Raw genomic sequence first — 24,422 nt, 5'->3', positions numbered from 1 at the left:
AGGAACGATATGATATGATAAAACTTTATTTATCCTAGGTGGGAAATTGATCTGCCAACAGTCATAAAACACATGATACACGAAACATGAAATTAAAGTGACGTGGAAAGGATTGGGGATGTGCAAAGATTGGGGAGGGGGAGGGGAGTCAGTCTACCCCATGACAGAACGGGAGGAGTTGTTCAGTTTGATAGCCAGAGGGAAGAAGGATCTCCTGTGGCATTCTGTGCTGCATCTTGGTGGAACCAGTCTGCTGCTGAAGGTACTCCACAGGATGACTCCATACTGTGTTATGGAGGGGGTGAACTGTATTGTCCAGGATGCTCCGCAGTTTGAGCCCTGCTGCCCCAGCACATGACAGGGAAGAAGATGGCACTGGCCACCACTGATTGGTGGAACATCTGCAGCATCTTACTGCAAACATTAAGTAAGATACTGCAGACATTGAAGGAGCGGAGCCTTCTCAAAAAGTCCAGCCGGCTCTGTCCCTTCTTGTACAGGTCCTCAGCGTTCATGGACCAATCCAGTTTACTGTCCTGGTGATCTCCAAGGTATTTGTACTCCACACCATTGATGGGAACAGGGGACAGTGGTGCCCCTCCCCTCCCCTCCCCTCCCCTCCCCTCCCCTCCCCTCCCCTCCCCTCCCCTCCCCTCCCCTCCCCTCCCCTCCCCTCCCCTCCCCTCCCCTCCCCTCCCCTCCCCTCCCCTCCCCTCCCCTCCCCTCCCCTCCCCTCCCCTCCCCTCCCCTCCCCTCCCCTCCCCTCCCCTCCCCTCCCCTCCCCTCCCCTCCCCTCCCCTCCCCTCCCCATGTCCAGGAATAAGCTGTTCCTGAGTGGTGGTGTGTGGTTTCGAGCTTCTGTACCTTCTGTCGGATGGGAGCTGGGAGAAGCAGAAATGAGCAGGGTGGGACAAGTCTTTAATTTAGTTGGCTGCACAAACAAAAAGCAAAACATATTTACAAAGCACCTCTCGTGACCTTTTTACTTTCTGAAGCACTTCACGCTTCATGATAGTTCAATTGAAGTGAAGAAAATGTGTGAAACAGAAATATGAAACTGGTCCTTTGGCCCAGTTTGTACATGCCGAGTAAGATGCCCATATACACATATGCATTTGACCTATATGCCTATCCACGTAGCTGTCCACAATATTTCTCAGCAATGATGAAAAGATAGATATTGAACAGGTCACTTGGGAGAACTGCTATGCAGAACAAATTTGTTCCATGGGATATTCGTTGTCCACTTGAAAAGATAGAGGAGTTCAATGACTCAACACCCTCAGTCCTGTGATGCAGAGTCAACCCTCGAGCAGATATTGGAATAGATGTGGACTCAAGCACCTTGACACCCAGACAACATCACAACTGACATTGCATTGCATTAATACAGGGGTTAATAAAAAAGACCGAGAAGCAAAGCAACTAAATTGGAGGAAAACGTCAGACAAAATATTGAAATATATAACATACTTTGGGAGAATGTTTTTTAAACTACATTTTGTGTTCCTGAAGTTATCTGCAGTTTGGGGATCTTCCATTGACCAGCTGGTCACTTGTGCTTGGAACATGTCGATGTGACAGTCCTCCAGAGGGTGACTGCATGCCAGTTAATGAGAGGGGCTCAGCACGGTGCCAATCTCTCTGACTGTAATTGATAGATCCTGCCCTTGGATTAACATTATCACCCAATCTTACATACTCAGAAATATCCAAAGGCATTTAAGTTTTATTGAAAAATAATAAATGTTTAAAGTGATGTAAATTGCCACGATTGTGTAGGGAGTGTATAGTAAAGTATTTAACATAGAACTGGTGTGAATGTCTGATCAATGGTCGGCATGTAAGTTCATGTTCATAAATCATAGGAGCATAGAAACTGAAAAATAGGTGCAGGAGTAGGCCATTCGGCCCTTCGGCCATTCAATAAGATCATGGCTGATCATCTAAAATCAGTACCCCGTACCTGCTTTTCCCCCCATATCCCTTGATTCCTTTAGCCCTAAGAGCTAAATTTCTCTCTTGAAAACATCCAGTGAATTGGCCTCCACTGCCTTCTGTGGCAGAGAATTCCACAGATTCACAACACTCTCGTTGAATAAATGTTTCCTCATCTCAGTCCTGAATGGACTACCCCTTATTCTTAAACTGTGACTCCCTGATTCTGGAGTCTCCCAACATCGGGAACAATCTTCCTGCATCTAGCCTGTCCAATCCTTTAAGAATTTTATATGTTTCTATAAGATATCCTCTCATCCTTCTAAATTCCAGTGAATACCCAGTCGACCCAATCTTTCATCATATGACAGTCCCGCCATCCCGGGAATTAACCTGGTGAACCTACGCTGCACTCCCTCAATAGCAATAATGTCCTTCCTCAAATTAGGAGGCCAAAATTGCACGCAATACTCCAGGTGCGGTCTCACCAGGGCCTGTACAAATGCAGTAGGACTTCCTTGCTCCTAAACTCAAACCCTCTCACAATGAAGGCTAACATGCCATTAGCTTTCTTCACTGCCTGCTGTACCTGCATGCTTACTTTCAGTGACTGATGTACAAGCACACCCAGGTCTCGTTGCACCTCCCCTTTTCCTAATCTGACACCATTCAAATAATAATCTACCTTCCTGTTCTTGCCACTAAAGTGGATAACCTAATGTATGCACATTATACTGCATCTGCCATGCATCTGTCCACTCACCCAACCTATCCAAGTCACCCTACAGCCTCATAGCATCCTCATCGCAGCTCACACTGCCACCCAGCTTTGTGTCATCTGCAGAATTAGGCCATTCGGCTCATCGAGTCTATTCCACCATTCAAACATGACTAATCTATCTTTCCCTCTAAACCCCATTCTATCGCCTTTTCCCTATAGTCATTGAGACCCTGACTACTCAAAAATCTTGGAGAGCCGAAGGTCCTACTTCCATGCTGTATCACTAAACCAATCAACTTCCCGTGGATCTGATTGTCATTTGTGCAATGTTTCTTTGGATACATTTACACATGGAAAAACAGTGACTACACTTCAGAAGTAACTCATCAACTGGGGTAACTCTTGATAACATTCCAATTAAATTGTGCAAATTACTGGCGGAATCCAAACTTGTATTTATTTAAGATTGTGATCTTCCAACATTCTCTCTCTCTTTGCTGCCAAGAATTTTGTCACAGTTTCTCTTTGCACACGACCTTTCTGGTAAATTGTACAGGAGATGATTCAACACCTGTGACCCGAGGCTGCGAATGATGACTTCTTCTCCCTGCTCCCATCTGGCAGAAGATACCAAAACTTAAAAGCGTGCAACACCAGTCTCAGGAACAGTTTCTTTCCCTCTGTTATCAAACTTCTGAACGGTCCCTCCATAAAATGGGGTTCTGTCCGATTCACTTCTGCCCCATTGCAGTTAATGGACTTTGTCTATGGAACTGGTGTGCAACAATATTCTTCACTCTGTATCTTACCCTTTGCTCTATTTATTGTATTTCAGTTTGACTTGATTGTATTTTCTCTGATTCAATAGCATGCAACACGAAGCTTTTCACTGTACCTCAGTGACAATAACAAACCTAAACTTACATTTGTCAGTGGTGATTTGAACGGAACTATGCTATTTTGAAGAACTCTTGAAAATGATATTCACCAAAGCAGTGGTTCTAAATAAACTGTTCAAGCTGTGGTCTGACAAGTCCCTGGCCCGCTGAACTTCATCCTAGAGTCTAAAACAAAATGGAAATGGCTGCTGAGATGGTTGATGAAAAAAGTTTCATTCAATTGGAAAAGAGTAAATGTAATTTATTTCTTCCAAAAGGGAAAGATACAGAAAACAGTTCAATGCACATCTTTGTAGAAATTATTTAAAATGATATTGTAGGACACAAAAAACAAGTCACAGTAATCAGGCAAGGTCAACACAATCCTGTGAAAGGGAAACATGTTTGACCAACTGGAGTTTTTTGAAGATGTTGCCCAGAGTAGGTGAATCGAGGACGAGAGGTTTAAGGTGAAGGGGAAAAGATTTAATAGGAATCTGAGGGGTAACTTTTTCACACAAAGGGTGGCGGGTGTATGGAACAAGCTGCCAGAGGAGGTAGTTGAGATAGGGTCATTTAAGGAACAGTTAGACAGGTACATGGATAGGACAGGTTTGGAGGGATATGGGCCAACCGTGGGTAGCTGGGTTTAGTGTAGCTAGGATATGTTGGTCGGTGTGGGCAAGTTGGGCCGAAGGGCCTTTTTTCCACACTGTATTACTCTATGATTGACTCTATATAATACATACTGTGATGTAAGGAAACATTTCCAGAAACCATTTGATAAATTGCTGCATCAAATGTCATTAAAAATATATAATTCTCTAATTGGCGACATGTATCTGAGAATAGAAGACTGGCTCAGAGGATACAGAGTGGGCATAAACAGGTCTTTTTATGGGTAGTAAGATGTAACAAGTGGTGTGTAATTGGGATCATTAGTGTTGCATCAACATTTTACAATTCATACAAATAACAAAGATGAAATACTGATGGAATAGTTGCTAAGCTTGTTGATGACACAAAGGCATGCCTGAAAAGAAGTTGTGAAGAAGACCAGAAGGAGGTAACATTGGGACAGAGATGAGCTAAGTGAGTGTGAATAGACAAAATAGAGTATGTTGTGGGAAAATGGAAGGTTGTCCATTTTGGAGGGGAAAATAAGCTTTTCTTTTGCTTCTGTCCCAAATAGTGACAGATTGCAGGGCTCTGAAATGCTGAGGGATCTGGGTGTTTTGATATAAAAATATGTAATCTCTATCTGCCATAAGTAAATACTGCATTTGATTGCGACATATTTAGAAACATAGAAAATAGGTGCAGGAGTAGGCCATTCGGCCCTTCGTGCCTGCACCGCCATTCAATATGATCATGGCTGATCATCCAACTCAGTATGCCGTACCTGCCTTCTCTCCATACCCCCTGATTCCTTTAGCCACAAGGGCCACATCTAACTCCCTCTTAAATATAGCCAATGAACTGGCCTCAACTACCTTCTGTGGCAGAGAGTTCCAGAGATTCACCACTCTCTGTGTGAAAAATGTTTTTCTCATCTCGGTCCTAAAGGATTTCCCCTTTATCCTTAAGCTGTGACCCCTTGTCCTGGACTTCCCCAACATCGGGAACAATCTTCCTGCATCTAGCCTGTCCAACCCCTTAAGAATTTTGTAAGTTTCTATAAGATCCCCCCTCAATCTTCTAAATTCTAGCGAGTACAAACCGAGTCTATCCAGTCTTTCTTCATATGAAAGTCCTGACATCCCAGGAATCAGTCTGGTGAACCTTCTCTGTACTCCGTCTATGGCAAGAATGTCTTTCCTCAGATTTGGAGACCAAAACTGTACGCAATACTCCAGGTGTGGTCTCACCAAGACCCTGTAGAACTGCAGTAGAACCTCCCTGCTCCTATACTCAAATCCTTTTGCTATGAATGCTAACATACCATTCGCTTTCTTCACTGCCTGCTGCACCTGCATGCCTACTTTCAATGATGACTGGTGTACCATGACACCCAGGTCTCGTTGCATCTCCCCTTGCAGCCTCCTAGCATCCTCCTCACAGCTAACACTGTCCCCCAGCTTAGTGTCATCTGCAAACTTGGAGATGTTGCATTCAATTCCCTCATCCAAATCATTAATATATATTGTAAATAGCTGGGGTCCCAGCACTAAGCCTTGCGGTACCCCACTAGTCACTGCCTGCCATTCTGAAAAGGACCCGTTTACTCCTACTCTTTGCTTCCTGTCCGCCAGCCAGTTCTCTATCCACATCAATACTGAACCCCCAATACCGTGTGCTTTAAGTTTGTATACTAATCTCTTATGTGGGACCTTGTCGAAAGCCTTCTGAAAGTCCAGATATAACACATCCATTGGTTCTCCCTTATCCACTCTACTAGTTACATCCTCAAAAAATTCTATAAGATTCGTCAGACATGATTTGCCTTTCGTAAATCCATGCTGACTTTGTCCAATGATTTCACCACTTTCCAAATGTGCTGCTATCCCATCTTTAATAACTGACTCTAGCAGTTTCCCCACTACCGACGTTAGACTAACTGGTCTGTAATTCCCCTTTTTCTCTCTCCCTCCCTTTTTAAAAAGTGGGGTTACATTAGATACCCTCCAATCCTCAGGACCTACTCCAGAATCTAAAGAGTTTTGAAAAATTATCACTAATGCATCCACTATTTCTGGAGCTACTTCCTTAAATACTCTGGGATGCAGCCTATCTGGCCCTGGGGATTTATCGGCCTTTAATCCATTCAATTTACCTAACGCCACTTCCCGGCTAAACTGGATTTCACTCAGTTCCTCCATCTCATTTGACCCGCGGTCCCCTGCTATTTCCGGCAGATTATTTATGTCTTCCTTAGTGAAGACGGAACCAAAGTAGTTATTCAATTGCTCCGCAATGTCCTTGTTCCCCATGATCAATTCACCTGTTTCTGACTGCAAGGGACCTACATTTGTTTTAACTAATCTCTTTCTCTTCACATATCTATAAAAACTTTTGCAGTCAGTTTTTATGTTCCCTGACAGTTTTCTTTCATAATCTATTTTCCCTTTCCTAATTAAGCCCGTTGTCCTCCTCTGCTGGTCTCTGAATTTCTCCCAGTCCTCTGGTAGGCTGCTTTTTCTGGCTAATTTGTACGCTTCATCTTTTGCTTTGATGCTATCCCTGATTTCCCTTGTTATCCACGGATGCACTACCTTCCCTGATTTATTCTTTTGCCAAACTGGGATGAACAATTGTTGTAGTTCATCCATGCAGTCTTTAAATGCCTTCCATTGCATATCCACCATCAACCCTTTAAGAATTAATTGCCAGTCAATCTTGGCCAATTCACGTCTCATACCCTCAAAGTTACCTTTCTTTAAGTTCAGAACAATTATTTCTAAATTAACAATGCCACTCTCCATCCTAATGAAGAACTCAACCATATTATGTTCACCCTTGCCCAAGGGGCCACGCACAACAAGACTGCTAACTAACCCTTCCTCATTACTCAATACCCAGTCTAGAATAGCCTGCTCTCTCGTTGGTTCCTCTACATGTTGGTTCACATGTTAGTGTTATCTTGTGATATATTACTAGACTGTTTCTTCACAATTTCCATACCACTTGTTTTATAAGATTCAATGAAATAACCCATACACTCAGACTTAATATCTAAACTGGATTGATGGAAATTCCCTTAGTTTCACCATGTCATGGAAATATTGAGTCCGACTGTGACATCTACACCACAAAATGCCGCCATAATTGATGAAGAATTAGGCTGTGGTTTCACCCCTGTGAAAACCTGTTGTGCACATTTCTAATTAGAATAAGTGTACTCTCCAAAGACATTTTTTAAATATTTCATCACCATATGTGTCCATTTGTATGTAGAATCATGGAATGATGCAGCATGTTTACAGGGTCTTTGCCCCACTCCTCCACAACACCTACGATGCCCCATCTAAGCTGGTCCCATTTGCCTGCAATTGGTCCATATTTCTAGAACCTTCACTATCTTTGTGCCTGTCCAAATGACTTTTAAATGTTGTTATTGTAACTTCCTCAGGCAGCTCATTCCATCTACCCTCCAGCCACTGCATGAAAAAAGTTCCCCTTCATTTTCCTATCAAACCGTTCCCCTTTCACCTTAAACGTATGTGCTCTTGTTCTTCAATTAAAGAAGTGTCCCGACCTGATATGCCACCTGTCCATGTTCTCCACAGATGCTGCCTGATCGCTGAGTTACTCCAGCACTGTCTTTGTATCCCTTTGAGTTCTAGATTCCCCTGGTCTGCAAAAAAGACTGCACTCACCTATCTATGCCCCTTATGCACCTCTGTAAAATCACCTATCAGTCTCCTGTGCTCCAAGGAATAAAGTCCCAGCTTGCCCCATCTTTCCCTGTAGCTCAAGCCCTCACATCCTGGCAACATCTTATTTTTGTGCAAGTTCCAGGCAAGTGTTGTGGATGCTGGAGTTTACGCCTTTGGTGTAGGAATGTGAGGTATCAAAATATTCTTGTCACTTACAGGATATGAAACCATAGTGGGTAAGTAGCGCTGAGTATTCTTGAACAACAATAGAATTTTTCAATTTGTTTAAGATTTAAACATCAGCTAAATATATCCTATATGCACATCTCTATCTATTAATATATAAAACTCTCGCCCAAGATTCCGAAACGGAACTCCGTCCGGCTGTCACATTTCTTCCATTGATTCCCTGCAACTCCGAAACTGGACGCAGAATCGCCGACATCTTTTCCATTTCGGTAGAGATTTCACTTTTCTTTCTAAGTATCCGCTCCTCATTACATTCCGTCGTGTTTAAGTACACGTTTTTAATCAAATCCTTCCCCCCCCCCCCCCAATATTTCAAAACTAAACTGGCTTCGCACCCACAGAACCTTCACCAGCCCCAGCCCCTGCTGAACGTTCCATCGTGTGATGTCACAATGCCCAATCTTCACATATGTCCAATCGGAATGGATCCATTTACATATGCCTATGCAGGAGCCCAAGCCAATGGTGAACGTTCCATCGTGTGATGTCACAATGCCCAATGCTCAAAGACATCGTTGCCATAGAGAGGGGGTACAGAGAAGGTTCACCAGGCTGATTCCTGTTATGTCAGAACTTTCATATGAAGAAAGACTGGATAGACTCGCCTTGTAATCGCTAGATTTTAGAAGATTGAGGGGGTATCTTATAGAGACGTTTAAAATTCTTAAGGGGTTGGACAGGCTAGATGCAGGAAGATTGTTCCGGATGTTGGGGAAGACCAGAACAAGGGGTCAAAGTTTAAGGATAAGGGGGAACGCTGAATCGCCGACATCTTTTCCATTTTGGTAGAGATTTCTCTTTTCTTTCTAAGTATCCGTTCCTCATTACATTTCGACGTGTTTAAGTGTACGTTTTTACTCAAATCCTAACCCCCCCCCAATATTTCAAAACTAAACTGGCTTCACACCCACATAACCTTCACCAGCCCCAGCACCTGCTGAGCGTTCCATCGTGTGATGTCACAATGCCCGATCTTCACATATGTCCAATCGGAATGGAACCATTTACATATGCCTATGCAGGAGCCCCAGCCAAAGGTGAATGTTCCATCGTGTGATGTCACAATGCCCAATGCTCAAAGACATCGTTGCCATAGAGAGGGATTACAGAGAAGGTTCACCAGGCTGATTCCTGTTATGTCAGAACTTTCATCACTTAAAAGTGAAATGCCACAACGCAAAAGTGTAATGCCTCCTCCCCCCCTCCTCCCCCCCCCCCCCCCCCCCCCCCCAGTTTTTCAAATAAAAACTGGCTTCTCACACATACAAGCAGCCATTTCGGTAGACATTTCACTTTCCCTTCCAGCTATTCACTCCTCATTACATTTCGTTATGTTTCTGTCCATTTTTTTCATTAACACCTTCTCCTCCACCCCCCCCCCAACTTACTCATTTTGTCGCCTCCTGCTGGCCAGCAACCATAACGGCTGCTGGCGCCCGCAGCACAACCTCACGCGACGCCATTTAAAAACGGCATTTCGGGAACGGCTCTACTTCGAGGACCACGTCTCCCGTGGGGGCTGCGGGTAGGCAACGGCTGCGTTGGGGCATTACACTTTTAAGGCTCTGTGTGTGGGGATGCTTCGTGTGTGTGATGCCGCCCCCCCCCCAGTGGGGGCTACGGGTAGGGTACGGCTGCGTTGGGGGATCAGACCAAACGGGTTTGCCATTGGTCGTCGTGTTTAAGTGCACGTTTTTAATCAAATCCTTCACCCCCCCCCCCCCCAATATTTCAAAAATAAACTGGCTTCTCACCCATAGAAGCAGCACCAGCTCAAGCCCCTGGTGAACGTTCCATCGTGTGATGTCACAATGACCTATGCTCACAGATTTCCAATCGGAATGGATTGATTTACATATGCATTTGCAGGAGCACAAGCACTTGGTGAACGTTCCATTGTGTGATGTCACAATGCCCAATGTTCAAATACATTGTTGCCATAGAGGGAGTACAGAGAAGGTTCACCAGACTGATTCCTGGGATGTCAGGACTTTCATATGACGAAAGACTGGATAGACTCGGCTTGTACTCGCTAGAATTTAGAAGAATGAGGGGGTATCTTATAGAAACGTACAAAATTCTTAAGGGGTTGGACAGGCTAGATGCAGGAAGATTGTTCCAGATGTTGGGGAAGTCCAGAACAAGGGGTCACAGTTTAAGGATAAGGGGTAAATCTTTTAGGACCGAGATGAGAAAAACATTTTTCACACAGAGAGTGGTGAATCTCTGGAATTCACTGGCACAGAAGGTAGTTGAGGCCTGTTCATTGGCTGTATTTAAGAGGGAGTTAGATGTGGTCCTTGTGGCTAAAGGGATCAGGGGGTATGGAGAGAAGGCAGGTACAGGATACTGAGTTGGATGATCAGCCACGATCATATTGAATGGTGGTGCAGGCTCGAAGGGCCGAATGGCCTACTCCTGCACTTAATTTCAATGGTTCTATGTTTCCCTCTCCGCACCCCTCTCCCACCCATCCCTCTCTCCCCCACCCCCCTTCCCTCTCTACGCCACACCTTCCTCCTACCCCTCTGTCCCTCTTCCATCACTCCCCCTACCCCTCTCCACCTCCCTCCCCACTCTTTCCCCTCTCTCCCCCACCCCTCTCCCCCTCCCTCCCTCCTTCCCTACCTCCCCATCCTCCCCCTCCACCACATCTCTCTCCCCATCCCCCTCTCTCACCCCCTACCCCGCTCTCCTTTCCCTCCCAAATCTGTCCCATTTCCTCCACCTCCTCTCCCCTCCCTCCCCTCTTCACATCCCCCCTCCCTCCCCCCACCTGTGTGTTTGGGGGTTGGTTAATATGAGTTTGATGCCGCAGCCCCCCCTCCCCCCCCCCCCCCTGCAAAACGCCGTTGGGGAAACAGACCCAACGGGTCTGCACTTGGTCTAGTATATTACTAAAACTCTCATCTTGACTGCGTTGTATTTAAATTTGTACAAAAACGCTACCCTATAACGCAAGGATTACTCGCCACCTTACTCACCGTTCTCCTCTGCTCCAAGCGCACCAAGTTTTGTTCCGATTGGTGAAAGATTACAAAAGTTATGACGGTTTTAAAAATCGTGAGATCAGCAGATTGGTCTTCTCGCCTGTCTATCACCATGAAGGTAATGCCCCTTCAGGCACCCGTTGTTAATCTTTGCTGTTAATCACCGGGCGGGGCGAGTGGAATAAAAACCCCGGAGGCGGGGCTGAGTCCACATGCCATGCGGATGAAGAACGACCAGCGAAGCGACCAGCGAAGCGACCAGCGAAGCGACCAGCGACCGCTGTGAGTCCCCATTGCACCCCCAACCCCTTCCCCTCTGGTTCCCCTCATTTGCTCCTGCCCCCCTCCCAGGTAATACCGCACTCTCCCCAAGGCTCTTCCCTCGTCTTTTCTCCAAGCTCTCTCACCAAGCTGTGTGTGTGTGTGTGTGTGTGTGTGTGTGTGTGTGTGTGTGTGTGTGTGTGTGTGTGTGTGTGTGTGTGTGTGTGTGTGTGTGTGTGTGTGCGCGATCGATCTGGCTCTTTAGAAACATAGAAAATAGGTGCAGGAGGAGGCCATTTGGCCCTTCGAGCCAGCACCGCCACTCATTGTGATCATGGCTGATCGGCCCCTATCAATAACCCGTGCCTGCCTTCTCCCCATATCCCTTGACTCCTCTAGCCCCTAGAGCTCTATCTAACTCTCTCTTAAATCCATCCAGTGACTTGGCCTCCACTGTGGCAGGAAATTCCATAAATTCACAACTCTCTGGGTGAAAAAGTTTTTTCTCACCTCGGTCTTAAATGACCTCCCCTTTATTCTAAGACTGTGGCCCCTGGTTCTGGACTCGCCCAACATTGGGACCATTTTTCCTGCATCTAGCTTGTCCAGTCCTTTTATAATTTTATATGTTTCTATAAGACTGCCCCTCATCCTTCTAAACTCCAGTGAATACAAGCCTAGTCTTTTCAATCTTTTTTCATATGACAGTCCCGCCATCCCAGGGATCAATCTCGTACTTGTAGCTCTGGTGTAGAATGAGCCTGCGGCTGGAAGATTGAATTAATGAAGCCCAGTTAGAGAGCAGCGCATGCTTGTGGTCCCTGATGTGATTGAGGACCATTCGGTGAAAGGGTAGTTTGAGCAGAAATGCTCCAACAAGAAATTCAGTTTTGAACAATTTCTGGATGGATAACCTGTTAGGAGTTGACCCCTGTATGCCGACTGTGATGTGGTTCCTGTGGGTTTCTGCTGTGCCTGATCATCTATAATGAGGAGTGTTAGGTTTAGGCAAGTGGACATAAGAAGGCAAGATTTGGTGAAAACAAAGCTGGTGACAATGTGTGGAATAGTCAGTCCTTAGTGTGAGCAGCATGCAATGAGAGCAGAGAGTGTGTATCATGACTGTGACCCTTGCTGGAGTCTGAGTTGTGAGCTGTGGGTGTGTAGTGTGTTGTACAGCGATCTGATTGTGATTCCAGTTGTAGTGTGAGCAGTGTGCGGAATAAGATGTTAGCATGGAGCGTGTCCTACGGCAATCTGACTGTGATTCCAGTAATGTGTTTGGCTCTTTAAGTAAACCCTGTGTTGGTAAAAACACATCCACAGTGAGTGAAGGAAACCATCATTATTCAGATCAACTTGTTTGGAAAGATCACCATTGAATATTGCATATTATACTCCTCTGGACATTATAAGTGTAAGTTGTTATTAGTGGAAAACAATGATATTGAGAAAGAAAATATGAAAATGCAATGTAAGTTATGGGCTTAAGATATCCTGAAATATGTCCAAAATTGCTTCACGCAGTGCCAATTTTACTTTCAACTCTGCAGTGCTGTTGCTTCTAGATATTTGCAGCGTCCTGTGTTTGCCATTCTTTGATCAACAAGGATCATGTTAATGATTTTGAAATGCACATTGCATAATTGCAATTTCACATAAAACTGACTTATCTTTACAATAAAACAGGGTTGTATTTACAAGCAACGAGAGATTGATGTTAAAAACGTCAGTAATTTGTAAGTTAACATCAGTAAAACTTCTTTCGGAACACCATTTTCCTGCTCTCTAAAATATCCCTTTGTTCCTATGATTCTTGTTAAATGGCAATTCCTACTCCTGACTTCATTTCATCTAGCTGTCTCTGAACATTTCATTGATTTGCTATTAAAGATGGAATGTTCATTGTAACTCATCATATGTGACATTTCCAAATGTAAGTCCTATATAAACCATGTAGTGCATCGGTGCCATTTTGTTTGGTGATTATGTTTCAAAGTTATTCATAGTTATTGTTCAACATGTTACATTCTTCTGCGGACATGCAGGAGAATCATTGGATTTCCAATAATTTTGAATTTTAGGAGAAAGAGGAAATAGCTGTGACTTAATGGGCATGGTCTACGATCTTAAACATTATGGAACATCATTTTATTTATAATCAATGGAGGCTTAACAAAAATGTTAAATATTAGATTGTTACATAGGAAATTAGATAGTGGCAGGAAATGTTGGCCCAAAGATCTTGTTTCTGTGTTGCAAGATTCAATGAGTCTTTGAAAATACCAGATTCGATCTCACTTCCTTTACTGGAAATGTTTTTACTCATTTGCACTCCAACAAACAAGAGTTTTTGGTTGAAAAATGTTATTAGGAAGGGATTTAACTCACTAAACCATGCGGTTCTGTTTCTCAATTTCAGTCCTTGGTTTTTCTTCATCAAGCTGCCGTTCTCATGCAGTACAGTTCCCTTCCGTTGTCATGTACCCAGATGCTGTTAGTTTAGGAAGTCATGGTTTTACTCTTAAAAGTTGAAGCACACCACAAGAGGTCAAAGGGCATCAGAAAGATCTGTTCAAAATTATGAAAAGCTTTCATGAGATAAATAGGGGAAATCTGCTTTCTTTGGGCAGTACGTAAAGATGAGGATATACTCTTGAGGTCAGTGGCAACAGAGAGAGAGAGAAAGGGAGATTGACTTGTTAGAACTCAGGAGGCAGCGACCTGTATATTATTTGAGCAGGCGGCTGCGTCGAGACCTGCAGACAGCAGTGGCCCCGAGGATAGAAGGATGTACCTGTGAGAGTGCACCACCTCGCAGAGACTAGCAGCAGCATTGGAGGTGACAGCACGATTCAAAAATCAGTAAATAAGTCCAGGTGAGAAAAATAGCTTATTAATTTAAACGAAAGACAGTATAATTAAAAGTGTGATGGATATTCTTTGATTTCAAGGGGTATCTAGGAGTCAAATTGAAAGCAGACACAAAATGCTGGAGTAACTCAGCGGGACAGGCAGACAGAGAAGGAATAGGGGACGTTTCAGGTCGAGACCCTGTCAAATTGAAAGTGCCGCAGGTTGGACCAGCTTGAGTGTCAGTTTTTGGACCTTGAGCACCAGCTGCGTCCAGGAGGCTGAGTTACATGGATAGTGTTAATGTAGGGGCGTTCTCCCCACAACCCAAGGAAACGCAGTTTGAGAGCAAATAGGAAACCACCAAGCAGAGGAAGGGAGGCAGGTAGGTAGTCAGGAAAGCGTCAAAGTGCATCTCACTTCACACAGTTTTTCCACAGATTAGAAAACTACGGTGAATGTGACTCTGAAGGGTGCAGCCAGAGGCAGGTTTAGTGCACTATGACTGGCTCAGCTGCACAAGGAGCGACAAGTAAGAGCCCACGAGCAATAGTGTTGTGTAACTCAATCCTGAGGGGGATTGATATGTACTATAGAGATGCCTGGTCAAAGTTGTTTCTGGGCATTCATAATGGGGAGGATAAACAATCAGAAAGTATGGCTCACATTGAAACAAACAAAACAAGTACAATGAGGGATGAGATACTGCAAATTGAAATTTGGGAGCTAGGTATCAGATTAAAAACAAGATTACAATCTCTGGATTGCATCTGCAGCTATGTGCTAGCGAGTATAGGAATAGGAAGACTGATCGGATGAATGCAAGGATGATGTGGGGAGGAAGGCTTTAGATTTCTGGAACAATCAATTGTTTCTGGAGAAGGTAGGATGTACAAACGTCAGAAAGCTTGCACCTGAACATGCCCCATATCCTTGAGAGGGAGGTTGCTCAAGCTCTAGGGAAGGGTTAAAACTAACTTAGGAGGGAAGTGTGGCACAGGGTAGGAACAGAGTCAAGGAACTGAGAAAAATAGGAAAACTAAGCTTAGCAATGTTACAAACTTTTGAGATTTAAAAAATCTACCCTGCAATTTATCCCATCAGATAAAGCATAAAAATAAGTTTAATTTGACACCTAATTCACTTTCATATCTTCAGTATTAAAAAAGTTATGGCCATTTTCAAACTCGGGAATTAGCATCTTGTTCCCTATTGCATTTCCATTGACTTAACACAAAAGCTGTGATCGAGGACAGTCAAAACCCATAACGTTCTTAAAAATTAAGAGAACTGAATGAAATGTTCAGTTATTATAGATTGAAGCATCCTGCAACAAATATAAAACATCATACATGGATGACCTGAAATTAAAGCATATAATTAGTTAGTTACCTAATTGTAGCTAATTACAAAATTGACCTTTGTGACGGAAATAGTAATAAACACTCAGACTGCCTTGAAAATTCAAAAATGTGATATTCTCAAGATTAAAACTTTAATATTATTGTATTATATGCTGTAAGTCCGTAACAGACAGGTAAATACATTACAATATCTAGCAATAGACCAAGTCTTTATGGAGAAGATCAGTTGCTAGCTGGTACATTGGCATATCATAATCAGTAGCTTCATCATACTCCTCAGATTGTAACCAATAAGCAACTCTGTACACCTCGTTTTTCCACAACTTTTCAATGTTGTCATTGTAAACTACAAGTTTTTGCTCTTCAAACCACACATGACATGCCTTTTTGCCCAATACTTTGATGCTTTTGCTATCACGGAGATGTTGTGAAAGATGGGCAGGGCTGGCAACATAAAGTTTCAGGGTGTAAAATCTTCAGGTGAGGAGGGTGGAATGTAAAAATCAGGAGGAGCATTGCAATATTATTCAATTGGTTCAATAAATTAGATAAATAAAGACAGAGAACTTCTCAGAAGGTCGTTAGAAAAAGCCCATGTAGGTGGAGCTTAGAAATAAAAGTGGGTGATTGTCTTGTTGTAAGTGTAGTATAGGAAGACACACAGTCAGAGTTAAGCAAATCCCACAAAGGTGCACAAGTAATAGGATTATATTAGTTGGAAGTTTCACATTTCCAGGCATTAGTTGTGAAGGCCATGTGGGGACAGAAATGTTTGGGTCAGTACTTTGATGGTCCTTCTGGAGAAGGGATGGTACTGGATCTAATATTTAGGTATATGGTTGCGCAAATAGAAAGAGTGATTAGAGGTACAGTGTTAGTGGGAGAATGGTTCAGACAGAGTAACTATAACTGTGGGTTTTAGGTCTGTAATGTAGAAAGACAGGGTTAGATTAATGATCTGAAAAGGGGTGAGGCGGATTTCAGTCTAACATGACAGGGCCTGGCAGAGGGAGACTGGTAGCAACTACTTGTGGCAACTATACAGGCAGCCAGTGGGAGACATTCAAAAATGAAATAGTGAGATTCAAGAGCAGCATATTCCCAACATGGTGAAGGATGGAAGGAACCCTGGGTGGTACGGGATATCAATAAAGAGAAAAGAGTGGTATTGAAAAAGTTTGAAAACATATGCAATCAAAGAAGAGTATAAAATGTGTCGGAAGGATGCTGGTTTAAATTGAAGATAGACACAAAATGCCACAATAACTCAGCAGGATAGGCAGCATTTCTGCAGAGAAGGAATGAGTGACGTTTCGGGTCAAGACACTTCTGTTTATGAACCTTTCTTCAGACTGGGGACATAGAAAAGTGCAAAAATGAAATGGGGGTGGGACAAACTCCGTCCCACCCCGATTATACAGATCAGGATACAGATCAGGGGGATTTTTGATTGGCAGATGAGTGCCACAGTGAGGTCACATGCAAGATGGAGTAACCTTATATTCTGGTACGATAGCCTATAATCCAATGGTTTGAACATAAAATTCCCCAATTTTTGTTAACAAACCTGCCCCCATTTTTCTTCACTTCTTCCCCCTCTCTCTTTCCTGTAGCCAAACCAACCAGTGCCCACCCTCAATTCCACCCCCCCCCCTTCCCCTCCCACCTATATCCTTTCCTCTGGATTTACATTTCAATCCTCTTTCATTCTTCTTCTCTCCATATCTAACACCCTTTTGTCTCCGTTTTATCATGGATTGTCACACTTCTGTCTCCTTTTCATCTCTGTCCACCCACCTGCCAGTCAAAACCCCCTTACCTGTTTCCACCTATGACTTGCCAACTTTGTTCTGCCTTGGTATCTTCCGTCCATTCAGGGTTGTGTCATCCGCAAACTTGAGAAGCTTGACGGAGGAGTCAGTGCAGGTGCAATCATTGGTGTAGAGAGAGTAGAGGAGAGGGGAGATTACGCAGCCTTGCGGTGCTCCTATGCTGAGGGTTTGCGGGTCCGAGATGTACTTTTCCAGCCTCACACGCTGCTTCCTGTCTGTCAGGAAGCTGGTGATCCATCGACTGAGGGGTTCAGGCACAGTCAACTCGGAAAGTTTGGAGTGTAGTAGCTCTGGCACAATGGTGTTGAATGCAGAGCTAAAATCCACAAACAAAATCCGTGCATAGTTCCCCTGGCGGTTTAGGTGCTGGAGGATGAAGTGCAGGCCCAGGTTGACTGCGTCATCCACAGATCTATTGACATGATATGCAAACTGCAGAGGGTCCAGCAGGGGGTTTGTGATATCTTTCAGCTTGGCCAGCACAAGCCTTTCAAGGGTCAGTGAGACCAGCCTGTAGTCACTAAGACAGGTAATCCTTGCCTTTTTAGATACAGGATAATTAGTGGAGACTTTGAAGCAGGCAGGGACAGTACAGGTTTTCAGGGACTGGTTGAAAATGTCTGTGTAGACCAGTGCCAGTTGTTCGGCATAGAGCTTGAGAGTAGAGGGGGAAACTTTGTCCGGTCCTGGAGATTTCAAGCTTTTCTGTCTTCTGAACAGCCTCTCCACCTCCTCTATTTTTTATTGTTGATTATAGAAAAGTGATGTTGTGCAGCACAGAGGGGATGGGTCATTGGGTGTGAAGTGGTGATTGGAGAGGGGTGGGTGGGAAAGGGTCCAGTCTTTTCAGACTGGAGTCTTGCTTTAAGTCTTATATTCCATATGAAGGCATATGGAACATAATAACAAGACATAGCTGGAATACAGTGTGCAGTTTCGATTGCCATACCAGTGGAGATGAATGCTCTGATGAAGGTATACAAAGTTACAGTGTGTAGGGCATCTATTGAGTGGATAATAAGATAATTTCCCCATAACGACTGGCTGTAACCTGAAAGCAACAGGTTGGATTTTAGAGGAATTGAGCACCTCTTCACCCAGAAGATGTATGAAATCTTGATTCCATTGGATCCCATTGCATGAAAGGATGGGGAAGCCAGATACATTTTATATATTTAAGTAATATTGAGTCACGCACTTGAAACATCATAGCGTAGAAGACTTGGGTCTTAGGCTGGGAAATAGATGTGCTTAATTTACTGTAGGTGTGAAGGCCAGGCCAGCACTACCACAGTGAGCTGAATGGCATGTTTCGGTGCTGTGTGATTCCATGGCTATCTCACATTGGATTTAGGCTTGTTTAATGTTGAAGTATCCTTCCATAAACCATAATGGAAATGGAAACACGGCAAGCAGGTGAATAAATCACTGAAAACTACTATGAAAAGTTGGGTAAGAAGCAAAGGAAATGGGAATGTAATGCTCCATTCCACTGGAATGCTAGCACAGGTCTGACATGCAGAATAGCCTAGTTTGGGTTGTAAAATACACGATCCTGTAAAGGGAAATACATGTGAACTGATTATTGCTGCGTTCACTTTGATTTATTAATTAACAATGTACAATAAATTTATGATCTTTTGGTGCAATGTAAATTACTTTTAAACATTTTAACTGAAAACAGGAAGTCATCATCCCTTTAGAGGAACGTGTATTTTACAACCCAAACAAGCCGAGTTGCAATATCAATGCATGACCACACCCTTTTAAATGTGGACAAATGTGTTATTTTTGCAAGAAACTATAGCCAGCAAGAAATTATAGGCTGCTCTAACATTTGACGATCATTGGTTAGATAGTAAAGAAAAGGACTGTTAACACCTTTTACACCTTATGGTTTGACACCGAAAACAATTTTACAGGAAATTAAATACATTAAAAACAAGTGGACAAAATTAGCAGACTTTCCTCTGCGGTTTGCTGTCCTTTAGTGTGTGCGTGTGCATCTGTGCGCATGTGTCTGTGTGCGTGTGTATGTATGTCTGTGTGTGCATGTGTGTGTGCACACGCGCGCATGTGCTGGTGCACCTGTTTGCGAGTGCTTGTGTGTGCACGGGCTTGTGCGTGTGCTTGTGCGTGTGTGTGCACGCGTGCGCGTTGGAGACTCTCACCAGGCCAGTTGCTACATACAACCCAAGGTCTCAGCGGGTGAAGGAACCGGTTGTGACAGTGGTTTGGTGACTCAGAGAACAGTTCTCAGTTTATGTTCAGATGCTGGTCTATAACAGTAACAAATAATATTGCTACGGTATTCTATTCTATACAATTAATACTTCTTTCCAGGAGTGCATACATTTTGACAGAAAGTGTCAATAATGCAGTGGGGGAGAGGTGGGATAGGAAAGTAGGGTTATGGCCTCCATTGCTACCTTTGGCTTTGGTTCCATGGAAACACAAGAGACCGCACATGCGGGAGGCATGGACAAAAAGCAAACTGCTGAAGGAACAGCGCATCAGGCAGCATCTGTGGAGGGAAATGGCCTGACAACGTTTCAGGGATGGGACTCTTCTGGACTGCTGAGTTCCTCCAGCAGTTTGTTTTTTGGTCATTGATTTTGGTCCTCTGACTGTAACTGAAGAGTTACATGCAGTTGTGCTGTGCAACAGGATACGTTGCAAAAGAGATACTAAGATCTGTTTATTTCAGCTTGGAAATGGAATGATGTTTGGTGATTCGATATCTCCTGGTCAGTGGAATCACTCCACTGCTTATTTATCTCCAAACTGAAATTGTAATTGTGTGAATATTGGAACAAGATAGAATAATTGCACAGTAGCCAGGAGAAGCAGCTTCTGCAATCAGGATGTGGCTTTAGGGAATATCAAGCTCAGAAATTCATCACTTCCTTGTGCTATTTCAGCAATGGATTTGTGATAAGGTCGTTTCCTTTATGCCTACAATGAGGAAGTAGCAAGCAGAAAGGAGAAAATATAGCTTCCTCTCTCTGACAAAATCTTGCAGTTGCCCAAAATACCAGTTTGAATCTAAATCCAAAAAAATGACTTTAGTTGGTAGCACTCTCATTCTCTCAGTTTACTCCTGCCATTGGGAAGAGGGTATAGGAGCCAGAAAAAGGGTACAGGAGTCTGAAACTGCAACATCCAGGTTTTTGATCAGCTTCTTCTCAACAACCATCAGGCTATTGAACACTAGGAACTCCAACTAAACTGAACTACAAGCTGTCTTGGTTACACTCGGGAATTGGGGGCACTGTACTTGTCTTTGCGATATATTGTTAGTTCCTTTTTATAAATTCAACTTATTTTGTTGTTTAATATGTTGTCCACTGAATGCCATGTTTACAGATCTGTTGTACTGCTGGAAGTAAGGACTTCATTGTTCCGTTTTGGGACTTATGACAATAAAACACTCTTGACTCCCTCTCTTGACTCTTGTCAATTTCCTCAATTGCAGCTTATAAACTAAACCAAAGTCAAAGGGCAAAGGTGCTTTTATTGTCTCGTGTGCAAACCCACAGTGAAATATTTTTCTTACATACTGTCCAGTAAAGTATAGGCATGCCTAGGCACATCCTCGATTAGTAAAGTGTACAAAAATAGTCTACTGAGCCAGCATGCAAGGTGGCAAGGTTATGGCGCCATTTGCAAAGTCCAGTCCACGCTCTCGGTATGATTAGTGGTTTCCGGTCCAGGCAAGCCCCAGGCTGTTGCAGGCTTCCAGCCATCACCTATCTTGGATATGTGGATCAACCGGTGAACCAATGTCCCTCTCGTCTTTGTGCCCCGTGGGTGCCTAGTCCCCGCTTCGCTCTCCAACTGGCCTTGCTCCTGGAGAACATGGATGGGTGACTTTTTGATTCGGGATCTTTCTTCAGACTGAAACATCACTTATCCATGTTCTCCAGGGATGCTGCCTGACCCAGTCAAGAGTGTTTATTTGTCATCAACACCAGATATGAACCAGAATCATGAAATTCTTACTTGCTGCAACTCCATGGGCACAGGGGAAGCAACGTGAACAAAAAAAAGTTATCCTATGCTGCACGCTCAAAAACAAAGGAGGCTGAAGAAAGTGGTGGACATTGCCTGGTCCATCACTGGTACTGGCCTCCCGACCACTGAAGGGGACTAGAGAAAGCATTGACCCAAGAATGAAGCTAATATCCTCAAAGATTCACATCACCCGGGCCACAATCTCATCTTGCTGCCACCATCAGAGAGAAGGTGCAGGACTCTGAGAACTATTACCTCCAGATTCATGGACAGCATCATCCCATCAACCCTCGGGTTCTGGAACCACCCTGCACAATCCAAACCACAACCTTACCTCAAAACTGAACCACTACAGACTTGGCACTACAATGGTTGATCTACCTACTTGAGTTTCTGCATATCATGCTCCAGCTTACGCATGAATGAAGTAATTCAATCATATGATCTCCATTGTATATTTATCAGCTGCTTGCTGCTGCTTGCGCCGACGATGGCTGCCACGGTGTACTGCTCCTTGCTGTTTTGTATGTGTTTGTTCGTTTGTGTTGTCTGTGAAAATCCTACAAAGATCACTTTCATGAGAGAGGTACTCATTAACATCGGACTTACAGACCTCCAAACATCGTTCCGGATTTCTCTCACTCGTTGGATTATTTGGACATACTCGTTGGCGGGACTGTGGCTGCGTTCAAGGTCTTTAGACGGAGGAGGACCCGTGGGAAGCGCTCTGAAGCACTCACCCGATTCCGGCGACGAGGATCACGCACACCACTCCCGAGCATATTCCTGGCAAACGTACGTTCTCTCAAGAACAAAGTGGACGAACTGCAACTCCTGCGCTGGACAAACAAGGACTTCTCTCTTGCCGCTGCCCTGTGCTTCACCGAGACCTGGCTTTGTGAGTCGACCCCGGACAGCGAGCTGCAACTGGCTGGCTTCCAACTTCGCAGAGTAGAGGCAGCGGGGAAATCAAGAGGTAGTAGAATATGCTTCTATACCAACCAAGACTGGTGCAGCGACATCACGATAATGTCAAACTTCTACTCTCCCAACCTAGAATAGAAAGTCTCATATGAGGCGCAACGAAAGTCTAGAAGGAACATTGTAACCCGGTGCAACCTAGGATTCTCAATAGATAACATACCTGCCACTCAAACTCAAGACTGGACACATTGGCAACTATTCGAAACACTGGTAAAAAGATGAGTTTTTTCACCTTTGCAGGTTTGTCTTGGGTGCATTGGTCATAAGATCCAAATCAGCACTTGAAACAACACAAGAGGTGTAGTAAACTGTGAGGAGGAGAATGATAAGAAAATTCTGGTTGAAAGATATCTTCTCTTCATAAGAAACAAAGTGAAACTATTTCTGAAAACCATGGCACCATCGGTCATCAACCTTCACATCCAGTTAAATGGAATATGCTTCAGTGGATAATGCTGAATAAAAGTGCAACTATACTAATGAATATGTTTGTTCAAAATGTAATATTCAGGTTCTACTGGAGGTTATAATGTGTCTATTTCTCTTTTAAAATTACAGGAAATGATCAAGTGGTTCCTCCTTCTGTTTGGATTGGCCTTGGTACTCGAAACAAAATGGGCTGGTGAGTAAATGTGAAATTCACATGGATTTGGAAATGTAACTTGAGGAGCAGAAAGGCAGGCTTTCATTTATATGGTGCTCTTTAGGGCCACAAGCGCATGGAAATGGTCAATTAAATAATTTTGGAGTGCTTTCATTTCTGGAAACATTGGAAAGGAAAGGAGCTAGTTTTTTCATAGCAAGCTTGCACAAAATGGCAACGGACAGATTACATGTTCTTGAGATTGATTTTGGTTGTGTATAAAATATTGGGTATAATAAAAGGAAACATACCCTTGCTCATCTTCACAATAGAGTCATAGAGTGACACAGTGTGGAAACAGATCCTTCAGCCCAACTTGCCCACACCGGCCAACATGTCTCAGCTAGACCAGTCTCACCTGCCTGCGCATGGTCCATATCCCACCAAACCTGGCCTATCCATGTACCTGTCTAACTGTTTCTTAAACGATGGGATAGTCCCAGCCTCAACTACCTCCTCTGGCAGCTTGTTCCATAACCCATCAACCTTTGGGTGAAAAAGTTACCCCTCGGATTCCTATTAAATCTTTTCCCCTTCACCTTGAACGTATGTCCTCTGGTCCTCGATTCCCCTATTCTGGGCAAGAGACTCTGTGCATCTACTGTACCTGATCTATTCCTCTCATGATTTTGTACACCTCTAAAAGATTACCCCTAATCCTCCTGCGCTCCAAGGAAAATGGACCCAGCCTACTCAACCTTCATATAGCTCACACCCTCTAGCCCTGGCAACATCCTCGTAAATCGTTTCTGAGCCCTTTCAAGCTTGACAATATCTTTCATATAACATGGTACCCAGAACTGAACACAATATTCTAAATGTGTCCTCAACAACGTCTTATGCAACTGCAATGTGACCTCCCAATTTCTATACACAATACTCTGACTCATGAAGGCCAATGTGCCAAAAGCCTTTTTGACCACCTTATCTACCTGCGACTTGACAATCAAGGAACCATGCACCTGTACTCCTGGATCCCTCTTCTCTACAAAGCTCCCAAGAGGCCGACCATTTACTGTGTTGGTCCTGCCCTTGTTAGACATCACAAAATAAAACATCTCACACTTCTCTGTATTATATTCCATCAACCATTCCTCAGCCCATCTGGTCAATCGATCCAGATTCTGCTGCAATCTTTCACAACCATCTTAGCTATCTGTAAAATCACTCACTTTTGTATCATCAGCAAACTTGCTAATCTTGCCCTGTATGTTCTCATCCAAATCATTGATGTAGATGACAAACTGTAACTGGCTCAGCACACCACTAGTCACAGGCCTCCAGTCGGAGAAGCAACCTTCCACCATCACCCTCTGCTTCCTTCCATGGAGCCAATAGTACTGTGAGCATTGTGAAGTCCACCTGAGAAGTCAGGTGCA

General features: G+C 43.8%; 1 protein-coding gene across 4 annotated transcripts in view; it reads left to right on the top strand.

Moving 5' to 3' along the window:
• Nucleotides 1–24,422, top strand: part of itgb2 (integrin subunit beta 2) — a 97,728-nt gene that overhangs the window by 19,802 nt on the left and 53,504 nt on the right. For 2 of the 4 annotated variants that reach the window (XM_033024432.1, XM_033024431.1), the window contains exon 2: nucleotides 22,959–23,022. In XM_033024432.1, the coding sequence (XP_032880323.1) occupies nucleotides 22,962–23,022 (61 nt within the window). In that variant the 5' untranslated portion in view covers nucleotides 22,959–22,961. Of the gene's footprint in view, nucleotides 1–6,554; nucleotides 6,559–12,648; nucleotides 12,771–22,958; nucleotides 23,023–24,422 lie in introns of those variants that run through there. The other 2 variants (XM_033024433.1, XM_033024434.1) reach the window with 2 other exon arrangements.

Source organism: Amblyraja radiata, chromosome 7 (assembly GCF_010909765.2).
Source record: "Amblyraja radiata isolate CabotCenter1 chromosome 7, sAmbRad1.1.pri, whole genome shotgun sequence".
Lineage (NCBI taxonomy): Eukaryota > Metazoa > Chordata > Chondrichthyes > Rajiformes > Rajidae > Amblyraja > Amblyraja radiata.
The sequence above is the reverse complement of the archived record's forward strand: the minus strand, read 5'-3'. Positions and strand labels throughout refer to the sequence as shown.